The sequence below is a fragment of the Chiroxiphia lanceolata genome, chromosome 3 (genome assembly GCF_009829145.1).
Source record: "Chiroxiphia lanceolata isolate bChiLan1 chromosome 3, bChiLan1.pri, whole genome shotgun sequence".
Taxonomy (NCBI): domain Eukaryota; kingdom Metazoa; phylum Chordata; class Aves; order Passeriformes; family Pipridae; genus Chiroxiphia; species Chiroxiphia lanceolata.
This window is the reverse complement of record NC_045639.1, coordinates 116,495,372-116,510,106: the sequence shown is the minus strand read 5'-3', so window position 1 is coordinate 116,510,106 and position 14,735 is coordinate 116,495,372. Positions and strand designations below refer to the sequence as shown.

The following is a 14,735-nucleotide window of genomic DNA, read 5'->3' as shown; positions in this document are numbered from 1 at the left end:
GACCTCAGGCAGGAGACACAGGGAGGGGCTGGAGCGTGGGCAGGGAAGGGAAGGGAGCTGGGAAGGGGCTGGAGCAGCAGGAGGGGCTGAGGGAGCTGGGGGGGCTCAGCCTGGACAAAAGGAGGCTCAGGGGGGACCTTCTGGCTCTGCAACCCCCTGACAGGAGGGGGGAGCCGGGGGGGGGGTCGGGCTCTGCTCCCAGGGAACAAGGGACAGGAGGAGAGGGAACGGCCTCCAGCTGTGCCAGGGGAGGGTCAGGTGGGACAGGAGGAGGAATTTCTCCCTGGAAAGGGTGGTCAGGCTCTGGCAGGGGCTGCCCAGGGAGGTTTGGAGTGCCCAGCCCTGGAGGTGTCCCAGGAAGGCCTGGCTGTGGCACTCAGTGCTCTGGGCTGGGGACAAGGTGGGGATGGGGCACAGGGGGGATCCATGGGCTGGGAGGGCTTTTCCAACCCAAATGATTCTGGGGTTCAGGGATTCACTCCCTGTAGTATCTCACACGTAGCCTCCCATGTACAAGCAGCATCAGCTTTCCTGCCCCCAGCCCTCCCTCATTAACAAACTCACCCTGCACATTAATTGCTGTGGCTGCTCAGGGTCACACTGGGGGGTCCCAATGAGCAGGTCTGGGATGGGAAGGGGCTTCCCCAGTCCCAGCTGCTGGGGAGATGCTCCCCAGTGTGGGGTGCCCTGGGCTGTGGGTGTCTGTCAGCACACACCACCAGCTGATCTCAGTTCTGCTACAGTTCAGGCTGGGAAAGCAGGAGGATGGTAATCCATGGAAAGTCAACGTGTCCTAGGTCTAAAAATCTGCAGCCCAGCCCGGCCCAGCCCCTGGGATGAGTCAGCTCCAGCACTGCTGGCAGTGCCTCCTTGGAGGAGCAGGATGGATCCGTGTCCTTGTGGATCCCTGCCTTGCAGTGCAGGTGTCCCTGCCTTCTCCTGCTTGCACCACCACGGGAACAGCGAATCACAGAGTGGTTTGGGTTGGGAGGGACCTCAAAGCTCATCCCATTCCACCCCTGCCATGGGCAGGGACACCTTCCACCAGCCCAGGTTGCTCCAGCCTGGCCTTGGACACTTCCAGGGATCCAGGGGCAGCCACAGCTTCTCTGGGCAACCTGTGCCAGGGCATCCCCACCCTCCCAGCCAACAATTCCTTCCCAATATCCCATCTAACCCCCTGGCATGGAAAGCCATTGCCCCTTGTCCTTTCCCTCCAGTTCCTGGTGATCCTCCAGCCCCTCTCTGGCTTCCTTCAGATTCTGGAAGGCTGCTTAGTTGTATAACCACAGTCCTCAAAATACAAGAAGATGTTGAAAGAAACATCCAGGGTGGTTAATATTTCACAGTCTTCTGTCCTTTAAAGAACTGGTCTGTTCCTGAAACCCCCAGAATGATTTATCCAGAGTGAGTCACGTGAGAACACAGATGCGATCGAAGACTTTTGGAGGTTCAGTCTGTAATAGGTGATGCTTTAACTTGGGATTAAGACATTCTGGTGTCCACAGAAATAACTGTGGGTGAATAAAGGAGCCTTTTTAACCTGCTTTTCCCCAGGGTTTTGTATCATCACCTGTGACTGGGCTTTGTGGGTCCTGGCATCCCTTAAATCGCCCGGGACACGGAACCTCCGCCGGGCTGACGTCCGTCTTTGAGCTGCTCCTTCTATTAGTCACTGCTTTCTTTTTTGGAATCTGAAATCAAACCACACAGTCATATTTCCTCAAATAGCTCCCAGACAGGTTTTCAGCTGCCAGGGAAAGGGAAGGTCACTCCTTATCTGCCGCTGTTGTTACCTGGTGCTGGCGCAACGAGCGTGTCCCGGCTGATCCGTCACGGCACAGAAATAGCTCTGCTGAGTCTCCTCCAGGCAGGCACAGCTCTTCCTCCCCAGACATCTGCAGCCTGTCCTCCTCTTGTTTTCCCCCCCTCTCTGTCTTTCCTCCCGTGGTTCATCCTGGCTTGTCTGAGCACTCCACAGGATGCCAGGTTCCGACAACTCGGGGTTCTTAAAAGGAAGAAAAAAGTGGGTTTTTTTACTCAAAATGCAGTGCCCTGAGAAGGGCTTCCCTGGCTGAGGACACATCTCTGGGTTTGAAGTGAACGGGGTATTGTCACCTTCAGGTTCATGGTCACTGTGCTGGGCCTTGCTGTGGGTTTTTAGATGGGGAGCAGGGGAATGGTGGGAACCACAGACCCCGTTACACGGGTGAGCTCCCTGGGCTGCTTTGAAACACCCCAAGTTTGTTTTCTGCCTCTTTCTTCCATGTGACTGGAACAGGCAGAGGAAGGATGAGCTGGAGCAGAGGATGTCAGCACTTCAGGAGAGCAGAAGAGAACTGATGGTGCAGCTGGAAGGGCTGATGAAGCTGCTCAAAGTAAGGAACCTCCTGTGGGAAAGGCAGCACGTCCCCCCCTCCTCTGGCTCTGGGGCTGCTCTGGGATCCCTGCTTTGCTGTCACACCTTATAAAACACCTCATGAGGAATAGGAGGAGTTTGCAAAAAGCCATTTCCATCCTGGCTCTGTGTGGGGGTGCAGGTGGTGAAAGGGTTTTCAGGTTCATGTGATTGAAGTGTGGACAACCCAAGGTTTGGAAGGGTTTAAAGAAGTATTTGATGTGGTAACTGGACCTGATCTGGGCACCAGTTCTGTTCTTCCAGCTCTAACTGGGAAATAAACTGGGAGCTGTAGTCCTGCAGGGCAGGATGTGACTCCCCAGGGCTGTGGGGCTGATCCAGGGGGTGACCCTGCCCAGCCCCTGCCATGGGGGGGGTTGCTCTGGGGGTGATGTGTCAGCTCTGATCTGCAGCACACGTCATTGTTTGGGTTCCTGACCAGGGTCCTGTATTGTTTTTGTGGAGTCCTCCCTCAGCTGAGCTCCCAGATGATGAAATACTGCAGTCTGAAATACTCTTACACCTTTATTCTTCCCCTTCTTTAAGTTAAACAAGAGCCAACGAGTCAAATGGCAAAGCCTTGGCCTTAAAGGGGTTCTAGTCTAAGACAAGGTGCCCTGAAGGTGCTGTGGGGATGGGAGAGAGATGGAGCAGTGACAGTGCCAGGGGCAGGCTGGGATATAGATCAGCCACAGGCACATCCTGATGATTCCAGGGAAATTTGGAGCTGGTCTGCACTGGGAAGTGACAGTGAATTCTCAGTGCCTGTGACTCCAGAGTGCAGGAACCCCTCAGCTTGGCTTGAATCCTGAGGTAGGAATTCCTACCCCTACCCTTTATCCTGGGTAGGAATTCCTACCCCTACCCTTTATCCTGGGTAGGAATTCCTACCCCTACCCTTTATCCTGGGTAGGAATTCCTACCCCTACCCTTGCATCCTGGGGCTGGGATGTCTGTACAGGAGGTGATGATCAGAACCTCCCCAGAGGTGCCTGGTTTGGGATGTCAGTACAAGAGGTGATGATCCAAACCTCCCCAGAGGTGCCTGGTTTGGGATGTCAGTACAAGAGGTGATGATCAGAACGTCCCCAGAGGTGCCTGGTTTCCCTCATTTCCCTGGGCAGGTGAGCACGTGTGGGATTTGGGAAGTTCCTTAAGCCAGGGGTTCTGCACTCTGTGTTTTCCCTGCTCAGCCTGTTAAGGTCTGACTTTCAAAATCCCAGAAAAGCTTGGGTTGGAAGGGATCTGAAAGCTCATCCCATCCCACCCCCTGCCACGGGCAGGGACACCTTCCACCAGCCCAGGTTGCTCCAAGCCCCATCCAGCCTGGCCTGGGACACTTCCAGGGATCCAGGGGCAGCCACAGCTTCTCTGGGCAACCTGGGCCAGGGCCTCCCCACCCTCCCAGGGAAGGATTTATTCTCAGTATTCCATCTCTCCCTGCCTCTGGCAGTGGGAATCCATTCCCCCTTGTCCTGTCCCTCCATCCTTTGTCCCAAGTCCTTCTCCAGCTCTCCTGTAGCTCTCAAATTTGTTTAAGAACTTTATCCAGCAGCTGGGACTGGGTATAAGGAAGAGCTCTGTCCCCAGGCAGTGGGATGGGGGCCCACAGGGGCTGCACCATCTCCATCCTCGGAGGTTTCCAAGGCCCAACGTGGCCAAAGCCCTGAGCAGCCTGCTCTGAGGTTTTGACCCTGTTCTGAGACCTCCCCAGCTGTCCTGTGAGCTGTGACTGCTGGAATTACTTGGTCCTGCATAATGTGGCTGTTTGCCTCTCCCCCCCAGAGCTGTCTGTGGAGCCTGGCAGCCTCTTGATTAAAGCATCTTCCAGAAAGACATCTGCTCTGGAGCTGGAGAGATCAGAAGTGGAAAATTCCCTGCCAGTGCAGATTTTGCTCGAGCAGTTAGAAATTTATGCCTGGTTTTTCAGTTCTGACTCACTCTGCACCCCTTGGTTCTCCCTCCCTGAAATCCAGGAGCACTTTTTCACCCCCTGTGTTCTGCCTGTGCAGAAGCTCAGCCAGGGCACTTCTCACTGGTGGTTTTAAAGCAGTGGAACAGGTGGAGAGCTCTGCTGGGCCCCTCACAACACTCTGCTCCAGCCTGTTCGGGGGTGGTTTCTTTGCCTTCTTCAGATTTTTAATTTAAATTTATTTTTTTTAACTTTGAGAAGAACAAGCCCTGTGTGGAATCCTTCCCTGCCCCTCAGCAGCTGGTGCAGAGTCACAGCAGGGCCTTCACTGCCCTTCCATCCCTGCTTTCCTTTCTGTGCCTCTTGGAGGCTCTCAGCCATCCAGCTCTTCCTCTGTGGATTTGTTTCCTCCTGTGGTAACCGGGTAATGAGGATGTTGTGGGTAAATCCTCTGCTGTGAAAATCTCTCACATCTGTGCAGTTCCCTTCAGGAGCCAAACCTGTTGTGCATTCAAATAACAAAATCAGCTTTTTTTATGTCGGGATTTCCTTTCCATGGAGTTCTGCAGCTCCTGTGTCACCTGTGTCAGGGGTTGGGTCCTGGGTCAGCATTTCTGTGGCTCTGAGTGAACTGATGGCAGGGCCAGATCAGACAATCAGAAATATTGGAATGGTTTGGGTGGAAAGGGGCTTCAAAGCCCATCCAGTGCCACCCCCTGCCATGGGCAGGGACACTTCCCATTATCCCAGGTTCCTCCAAGCCCTGTCCAGCCTGGCCTGGGACACTTCCAGGGATCCAGGGGCAGCCACAGCTTCTCTGGGCAACCTGGGCCAGGGCCTCCCCACCTCACCCCCTTGTCCTGTCTCTCCAGGCCCTTGGAAAGGGTGTCTCTCCATCTTCCCTGTTGTCCTCTTTAGGTAATGGAAGGTCACAATCAGGTCACCCCAGAGCTTCTCTTATTTAAGTTGTCTTTCCTCCCTATTTGAATATCCACATCCCAGTCCTGGGCTCTCCAAGCCCCATTAAAAATTCCCTTCCCTGCACCCTGTAGCTCCTCACTCAGGTAATTATTTTTCAAGCTGCAAGTTCCCCAGCCTGCTGATCTAAAAATAGAAGTTCTAGTAGATACTTTTAACACCTTTTCTCATTATTAGTGCCAGTACTTCCCTGTCTGCTGAGAGAAACTCCGAGGGGAAGTGCTGTGAGTCAGAGCCAGAGCAGAGACACGAATTCCTCAGCCCCTGCTCAGAGTTTCACCCCCGTGACCCGAAGCAGTGACGCTGCCTCCAGGCTTTGTTTTGGTTTTGATATTCGTGTCCTGCTCAAGCTCTCCTTTTCAGTGGTTTCAGCCCTGCCAGACACGATTTTCCCCCCACAAGGTTTTTAGCTCCTCTCATCATTTGGTGCTCCTCAGAAACGTTCATGTATAATTTACATCAGCTGTTAAAGCTTTTATGGGGTTTTTTTCCATTTTCTTGTGCAGCATTTTTTACATTTTTAATGCTGCCTTCATTTCACCATTTAGGGCTGGATTCAGCTTACCCAGCTCTGGTTTGTCTGAGAGTTTGGGGCCTCAAATCCCTCTCTGAAGAAAAGGAGACCCTGTGGGTCCCTCCCCTCTCAGGACATCCCGTGATTCCATGAATCCATGTCTTTGGAAGGCCACAGTTGTCCTCTGGAGGCTCATCTGCTTTTCCCACGCTGTGATGTTTGGCCTCAGGGCAGGGAAGGGCCCAGGTCTCAGGTCCCTTCAGCCCAAACCATGTTCTGTGATTTGGGGCTGTTCTGGCTGCTGGGGTCAGTGACCCCCGTGAGGAGTGTCCTGCTCTGCTGTCTGTGATTCCACATGGGACACCCCCCACCAGCCACTGCCATTTGGGGCTGGGATTGGGGTTTGCATCCAGTGTCTCCCACATCCCCTCACTGACCCGGGACACTCCTGCTGGGGGTCCCAGTCACAGGAGGGTCATGGAATGACAGACTGCCTTGGGTGGGAAGGGAGGGAAGGGAGGCTGTGGCTGCCCCTGGATCCCTGGAAGTGTCCCAGGCCAGGCTGGACGGGGCTTGGAGCAGCCTGGGACAGTGGAAGGTGTCCCTGTCCATGGCAGGGGGTGGCACTGGGTGGTTTATAAGGTCCCTTCCCACCCAAACCATTCTGGGATCCTGTGGCTCTCTCCAGGCCCCTGGCTTGGCTCTCCCTTCTCTGCTGGGCTCTCCTGCAGTGCCCAGGTGCCTTGAGCTGGGCTGGCCCTGAGGAGCATTCCGTGGGGACAGGGAATCACTCTCCCTGCACGGATATCCCACAGACAGATCCCGTTTCACTCCCTCCATTTCCTCAAAGGCAATTTCCTCGCCGGCTGCTCCGGTGATTTATCTGCTCCCTCTCAGCCCTGCCGAGCTCTGTCCCTCCTGAGAGGGCGTTTTCACATCTGCACTTAATGCCAAAGCCTCATTTTTCAAACCAGCAGCTTTTTTTGTGGAGTGGAGATGGCTGGAGATCTTTTCCCTGACCCGGCTCCCCATCTGGTCCTGCGAGTCCCAGCCCTGGTGGGAGGAAGCACTGGGAGCTGTGGGATGTGGGGAGGGCAGTGCTGACCTCAGCTGGTGCTGATCTGGGTCTGAGTGGAGCCAGACCCCACATCTGCCACAGCAGCAGCTGAAAACACACCTGGAGGAACCCTGAGTCTCATCAGAGAAAACCAAAAGTGTCTGCTCGGAAACGTGGAGTTCCCTGCAGCCATTCCCAGATTTCTCTGGGGAGCACAGTGGGAAAAAAACCAGCTTTGAGTGGTCAGTGAGAAGAAGCTGCTTTAAATTAAGGGAAAGGTTCTGGTTAATCCTGCTCAGACGGGAGATCAGGGAGGGAAGGTGGATAAATGGGTCCATGGATTTGAAGGCCAGAAGGAGCTTTTATCCCGTGAATTTTAATTCCCTGACCTGGATTTCTGGGGAGACGTGCTTAGGGGGGCTCCTGTGTGCTGGGGGTCTGTGCCAGTCACCTGGAAGTGCTGTCACTGCTGGTCTGGGGTACGTGAGTCACCAGGACTGTGCTCCAGCCCTTCTGTCAGGGCACAGAGTGATGGTTGTTGTCTGTGGAAGGCTCTGAATTAGGAAAGAAACTCCCCACTGTAGGACATTCTGCTCATTCCAAGGAATTCTCCTGTAGCTGAAGGCAGGATGTGCCCCACCTGCCCAGCCCGATCAGAGGGGACATTTCCCTGCTCCAAAAGGGGATAAATTCACCCAAATTTCACCTCTTTTTGTCTTCCAAATCCGGAGGGATCTGTACTGACAGAGGCACTGCAGGGCAGGAATTGTTTTCCCTGCATCTTTTCCCTGACTCAGCATCTCTGCTGCCTTTGCCCTCCCGGTGCCGTGTCCCATTCCAGACCTGGTGGCTTTGCCCTCGTGAATCCCACTGGCAGAGGTCCTGGAATGCCCACTGGGAACCGACCACAAGGGTGATGTTCTTCCCCTGGGGCTGTGGCAGCTTTGGGGTCTCTGTGAAGGCAGTTTTGGGGTCTCTGTGAAGGCAGTTTTGGGGTCTCTGTGAAGGCAGGTTTGGGGTCTCTGTGAAGGCAGGTTGGGGTCTCTGTGAAGGCAGTTTTGGGTCTCTGTGAAGGCAGGTTGGGGTCTCTGTGAAGGCAGTTTTTGGGTCTCTGTGAAGGCAGGTTTGGGTCTCTGTGAAGGCAGTTTTGGGGTCTCTGTGAAGGCAGTTTTGGGGTCTCTGTGAAGGCAGGTTGGGGTCTCTGTGAAGGCAGTTTTGGGGTCTCTGTGAAGGCAGTTTTTGAGTCTCTGTGAAGGCAGGTTTGGGGTCTCTGTGAAGGCAGGTTTGGGGTCTCTGTGAAGGCAGTTTTGGGGTCTCTGTGAAGGCAGCTTTGGGGTGTCTGTGAAGGCAGTTTTGGGGTCTCTGTGAAGGCAGCTTTGGGTCTCTGTGAAGGCAGCTTTGGGTCTCTGTGAAGGCAGTTTTGGGGTCTCTGTGAAGGCAGGTTTGGGGTCTCTGTGAAGGCAGGTTTGTGCCATGGGAACCAAGCACTGGCAGCACTGGACACTCTGGGTGGGATTCCCAGACTTTGGAGTGTGGATCTGGTGCCTGTTGCCTTGAGGGCAGCTCAGGAGGCCTCCTGAGTGCAGAGCAGGAGAGAATCACTGGATCATGGACTGGTTTGGGTTGGAAGGGTCCTTCCAGCTCATGTCATTCCAACCCCCCCACCATGGGCAGGGGCACCTTCCCCCAGGCCGGGCTGGAGCCAGGAAAGGTCCTGTGGAAACCAGGAGATATCCCCTGGATCCAGGGGATCCATACTGTGATATCCATCCTTGTTGGGGGCCATTTTAAAGAGAGTTCTGTTGAGAATGGGACAAGTGTCCCCTCTGGTCCCCCACCATGGCCCTGGTGTCCCATGCCCTTGGTTCCTGTGGAGGTGTTTGCTGCAGTCCCCATGTCCTGTCCTTTCACTGTGGCTCTTGTGTGTTTTGTGTGAAAATTATCATTTTCGTGTGATAATTAACCTTTCCTCTTTCTCTCTTCGCCCTTTTCTTTGCCAACACCTCTAGGAAGAAGAGCAAAAGCAGGCAGTAAGTTGACTTCACTTTGTAGGTGATCTGACTCTTTTTTTTTTTTTTTTTTTCTTCCTGCATGAAATCCATTTTCTGTTAATTGGCTGGTGTGCAAATAAACCGTGGGGCTGCGGGGCCTTTCTCTCTCCTGGGTTTGCAAACAGCCTCCATCAGCTTCCAGCAGAGCATGTTTGGTGTGTGTCCTTAAAGCCACTGCTCTCTCAAGTGAAGTTGATTGCCACGGGGGCACAACCAGTGGCTGGATTCCCGAGGCTTTCCTGGAATCCTGCATGACCATCCAGGGCTGAAAACGGGGGGATTCTCAGCTGGCTTTCACGATTTGTTTCGTTGGGGATCCTTTGGAGTGTTTCACACGCTGAGAAAGCTTTCTTGTCTCTTCAGGAACCCTTTAATTTGCCTCCTTGCCACATGCAAGTCCATGCATGAAAAACTAATTAATGACTTAATATTCCGGGCATGGATCCATGTCCTTCAGCCATGGCAGAGTCTCCTTGAAGGAGCCCCGGGGTGCTGGTTGTGAGCTGACAGAGGCAGGAAAGCCTTGGCTTTGTTGCCCGTTCCCATTTTCTCCGAGCAGACCCGAGTCCTGTGTTAATTTCGGGATCCACTCCAGAGGGAGCCCTTCTGCTTTTCTCACGATCAGCCAGATGTTGGGTGTCCTCTCTGCAGCTCGGCACGTTTGCAGTGTCTCTGAACATGGTTGCCTCTCTGCCCGGGCTGTGCTGACCATCAGTCCTGGGGTTGGCACTGCTGGGGGGCTTCACTCGTTGTTTGCCACGTCCATGATCGGATACTGGACACGTGCATTGGAAATTCTGGTGACTGATTCTTTGTAGGGGATTGTGTATTTTGGGGTGACTTTAAATGGTGAAAACACTTCAGTTCCACGTGTGCTGAAAGTGGCTTTTGGTGACTCCTGGGTGGCCTTTTATCAGTGTTCTGTGCTCAGTCTGAGGTGTTGGTGAGTGGGCACCTTCTCTTGGAGCCCAGGGCGTTGTTGGGTGATCAGAGAATTATGGAATCATGGAATGGCCTGGGTTGGAAGGGATCTTAGAGATCATCCAGTGCCACCCCTGCCATGGGCAGGGACACCTCCCACCAGCCCAGGTTGCTCCAAGCCCCGTCCAACCTGGCCTTGGACACTCCCAGGGATCCAGGGGCAGCCACAGCTTCTCTGGGCAGCCTGTGCCAGGGCCTCCCCACCCTCCCAGCCAGGAATTTTTTCCTAATACCAAATCTCAGCCTGTCCCTGGGTTTGCTGAGGCACCTGGCAGAAGTTATTTGGCTCGTTGGAGGGACCAGGTGGCAGCACGTGGAAGGATCTTCAAGGAATGTCCTGGAGGAAGGAGAAGAACCAAGGCACCACCATTCCTGTCCTCCAGCTCCTGGCTGTGCCAGTGGAATGCTGTATTGTGTGTCATTCTCCCACCCAGCATCATTCCTAGGAATAATTCTCTGCAGGGAAAGGCAGCGTTATACATTAGCTCATTTTTCCTGTGCTGTGCTTTCATCTGGATTAGGGATACAGCAAAAGGGGAAATATGAGATCAGGGAAGAATTTGACCAATTTTACCTCCCTTCTTTCCCTGGAACACTGTGTCAGGAGGAGGATAATGAGCCAAAAGTAAATAATGTCAACACAGTGACATTCTGTCCGGGCCAATTCTGTTGGAATCAGGGATGAATGAGCCAAAAAGCCTCGAGAAAGGCAGATTTTGACCAACCAAAGGACATTTTGCTGGTCTGTAGGAGCTGAAACTTTACATCCTCCCTTTGCTTGGGCTGAGAACTGTTCTCCTAGGTATGAAGGGGCAGCCTGGAAAGGCTGGAAATCCCAGGATACTGCATTTGGCTGAGAAACACACAGAAACCACAGACTGGCTGGGGTGGAAATGCAGCTCTGAGATCACCCAGACCACCCCCTCTGCTCCAAACAGGCTGCTCAGGGGTTTGTCCCATCACCACAGAGTCATTAAATCCCAGAGTGGTTTGGGTGGGAAGGGACCTTAAAGCCCATCCAGTCCCACCCCTGCCATGGGCAGGGACACCTCCCACTGTCCCAGGTTGTTCCAAGCCCTGTCCAACCTGGGTTTGTACGAGGGAAAACATGGAGCAGCCTCTGGGTGCTGATCCTTGGGGATGTGAGGTGATGATCCTCCCAGCCCTTGGTGAGAAGGATCAGTTGTGTGGTGGCAGCAGGAATTTCCATGAAGGGTTAAGGTAAATAAAAGGCAGAACAAGGGTCTTGGGTTGGGACCAGCAGCACATCAAGAGCAGCAACATTTGCGTCCACTTTGGAAACCTCTGATCTTCCTTCACTGCTGGGGCTCAGGTCCCTTCCTGCCTTGGGCAGAGATCATGGCAAGTTAGAAGGAGGGAGACACTGTTTCTGAGCCTGGGCAAGTCCAGAAACTTCTGTGCCCTGTGTTCAGAGCTGATCTTCCCTCGAGATGTTCACAGTTTCTGCTCTGTCTGGGGCTCTCTGGGGCCGGTCCTGGGCACACCCTGGAGGAGCAGAGCCTTGTGCAGGGATGTTATTGCAGGGATGTTATTGCAGTGACGGAGCCTCGGGCCACATGCTGTTCGTGGCCCACCACACTGTTCCCCACCACTGCTGGGATTGTTGTGTCCCAGCTAGTAAAGATCCTAATTTACAACAGGACCGTTTCCACGCCTCAGCTGGTGAGAAACTTGGACAATCTGCTAAGTATTAAACCCTCTTTGTTTTGTAGTCAGAGGAGCAGCCGTAGGAGCTGCGCTGTTCTATATCCAGAGGAACATTCAAGGGATTCCCAGCGATGTACATCACATGGATGGCGTGTCCCACAATCCATACAACAGACCCAGAGCAGCGTCAGGCACTCGTGCTCCGGCACCAGAGCCCGGCTCTAATGCCAAACAGACCCAGGAACACAGTGGAGGAGCTCCCGGGAGGGCTGAAGCGCTGGAATGGAATCCTTTCCTCTCAGAAAACGGTGGGAAGCGTGGGAGCAGCAGAGCACACTGGGCTCGTGGCTCCCAGGGCTGTGCTACCCAGCAGAAGTGGACGTGCACTCACCCAACAACCCTTGGGAAGGCGTGGAAGTCCTGGGGGGGACTTTTTCCTTTAACCCCATGGAGAGGGATCAGGAGTTCCCCTTTTCCTCCCAGGGTTCAGGTCGAGTGTGTAGATGAGAGCTCCCAGTGAGCCTGAGCAGTGCCAGGGCAGCAGTGCCAGGGCAGCAGTGCCAGGGCAGCAGTGCTCAACTCCTCAATGAGCTGAACCTCCTCAGCCATGGCTGCAGCAGAGCTGAGCCCAGCAACCAGCTCGGGTGACACCTGTGTCCTCTCCCAAGGGATGCAGGAGCCCGTGAGTGGGGAATTCCCAGCCCTGCAGAGCCCTGGGTCACCTGGAGGAGTCTCCTGTCGATACCTGAGTCTGAGGCTGCTGCTCAGTTCTGCATCCATTGCATCAGCCAGAGGTCCAAAGGTGGAGTCCCAGTCCCTGGAGTGTCCCAGGAAGGCCTGGATGTGGCACTCAGTGCTCTGGGCTGGGGACAAGGTGGGCATGGGGCACAGGGGGGGCTCAATGATTCTGGAAGTCTTTTCCAACACAAATGATCCTGGGACTCCTCGGCCTCCCAGAGCCCGTGGCTGCACTTGGTGCTGGGAACAGTGTGCCTGGGAACTGCCAGGGAATGTGCCCACTGAGTTGTGTCCCAGCCCTCCCAGCGAGCATTCCAGCACTTAGATCCTGAAAATTGCCTTGTTCCAGTGCCAGGAACACTCCTGTGTGTGGTTCAGCTTCCTGATGTGGGCAGGCAGAGCTTTGGGATGAGCTCGGGGCTGGTGCCTCCACGCTGAGAGCGTGTTCATGGGTCTCCCGGAGGGTGTCGTTGAATCCAAGTGGTTTTGGGTGGAAAAGGATCTTAAAGCTCAACCAGTCCAACTCTCCAGCCATGGGCAGGGACACCTTCCACTGCCCAGGTTACTCCAGGCTCCATCCAACCTTTATCAAACCTTGAAGAGCTCCCAGAAGAGCCAATGAGTTGTGTGGGGAGCCCATCCTACGCAGCGATGGAGTTCATCTGTCAGACATTTCAGAATGGAAGGGACGGGTCTGTGCTGCCCTCAGGTACTGGAGGTGAAGAAGACCCTCACCTGGCTCTTTGGTTGGCAGCAGTGCCCCTGGCAGAAGAGTTTTGGATGTGAGGAGGAAGGCTTGGCAGGGAGCAGCCATGGATACGTTCCAGGATTAGTCTTGGAAGTGTTTGCTCTAGTGGATCTTCACTGTCCTGTGGGGGTTGAGCCAGGTAAGAGACACATCCCTGAATCGTGTGGTGGTGCTCCCTGTCACCGTGGGATGAACACTGAAGTGGAGACAGTGTCTGCAGGAGACCTGGTGTCTCTCTGAACAGAAAGAAGTCCCCTCTCCCAGAGCACTGCTGAGTTTCTCCAGGGCTGCAGGAGCCATCCCCGGCCACCCTCTGCTCTCTGTGCCAGGAGGCAGAGCTAAGAGGATTTGGAGAGGGACTTTGGACAAGGGCCTGGAGGGACAGGACAAGGGGCAATGGCTTCCCCCGACAGAGGGTTAGATATGATATAGGGAAGGAATCCTTGGCTGGGAGGGTGGGGAGGCCCTGGCACAGGTTGCCCAGAGAAGCTGTGGCTGCCCCTGGATCCCTGGAAGTGTCCAAGGCCAGGTTGGAGCAACTTGGGCTGGTGGGAGGTGTCCCTGCCCATGGCAGGGGTTGGGATGAGATGAGCTTTAAGGCCCCTTCCAACCCAAACCACTCTGGGATGCTCGGCTGGGGAGGGGTCCCCGTCAGTCGCTGCTGGCCCAGAGGGGCTCCAATCCCCCCCTCCCGTTGTCCAGAGCACACAAACAGCACGAGGGACCAAGTGTTGTCAAACAGAGGCTGGAACAGTGGAGAGCACTTGGCTGTTTCTGGCCCTGTGCTGTAGCAAGCAGAGATGTTTCCAAGCTGTCGGGGAGCCGGGCGGTCGTTCCTGGGCTGTCCTGTGCAGAGGGACCGGCCGGGAGGCAGGACGGGCTCTGCCCCCTCCCAGTCCATTCATGCCTTCCCTGAATCACATTCCTCTGCCCTTAATCACGTTTTGGATCACACAGCCAGAAACAGGCAGGAGTTTGTTCAGTTCCTTGTCTTCCAAGTGCTGCTAGGCGGGGAGACCCGTCTGCCAAGTCCCGGCTCTCAACCCACTGCCCCGCGAACAAAGCTCTGGGCACAGCTTCAAACCCAGCTGAGGGGGTTGGTTCCGTGTCCTGAACAGGTCCCCCTATCAGGGGCGGCCTGAAAATGTTCCTGCTTTTATTCTCTAGAGGTTTCTGTTTATTTTCATTTTTTTTGTTTTTGTTTTAACGCTCGTGGTCTGTGAAATGGGGGATTAGAAATGAAACAGTTGTGAGAGGTTTGCACCAGGAAGTGCAGTTCCTGTGGATTAATTGGGGGGGGGGGGAGAGTCATAAGGAAGGTCAAGGCTTGTTCATGAGCCATGTGTGCTCGGGGGGCTCCCAGAGCCCTGAGAGCTTATTTTTGTGTTCAGCATATTCCCCGTGTGAGGAGGCATCAGCCTGCCTTGCTGGAAAGGACTTGGAAGTCCTTCAAAGTCTTCTAGGATTCCCTGTCAGGAAGTGTGTGAAAGCTGTGTGTGATATATAATGTGGTGCCTGTTGGGTGGGTCTCCAGGAGGGTTAAATCCAGGCAGTTCTCCCTGTGTCAGCAGCAGGCCCTGAGGTGCCCCAGGCACCGGGAGAACCCAGGACTTGCAAAGCAGAGGTGGACAGGCCTTGGAGCAGCCTGGTCCAGTGGAAGGTGTCCCTGCCCATGGCAGGGGATGGGACA

General features: G+C 54.6%; 1 protein-coding gene across 3 annotated transcripts in view; it reads left to right on the top strand.

Moving 5' to 3' along the window:
• Nucleotides 1-9,912, top strand: part of DTNB (dystrobrevin beta) — an 88,463-nt gene extending 78,551 nt beyond the window's left edge. For 2 of the 3 annotated variants that reach the window (XM_032683454.1, XM_032683456.1), the window contains 3 exons: nt 2,282-2,378; nt 8,869-8,889; nt 9,274-9,912. In XM_032683454.1, the coding sequence (XP_032539345.1) occupies nt 2,282-2,378; nt 8,869-8,889; nt 9,274-9,318 (163 nt within the window). In that variant the 3' untranslated portion in view covers nt 9,319-9,912. The remainder of the gene's footprint in view (nt 1-2,281; nt 2,379-8,868; nt 8,890-9,273) is intronic. The other variant, XM_032683455.1, reaches the window with a different exon arrangement.
• Nucleotides 9,913-14,735: the final 4,823 nt, after the last annotated feature.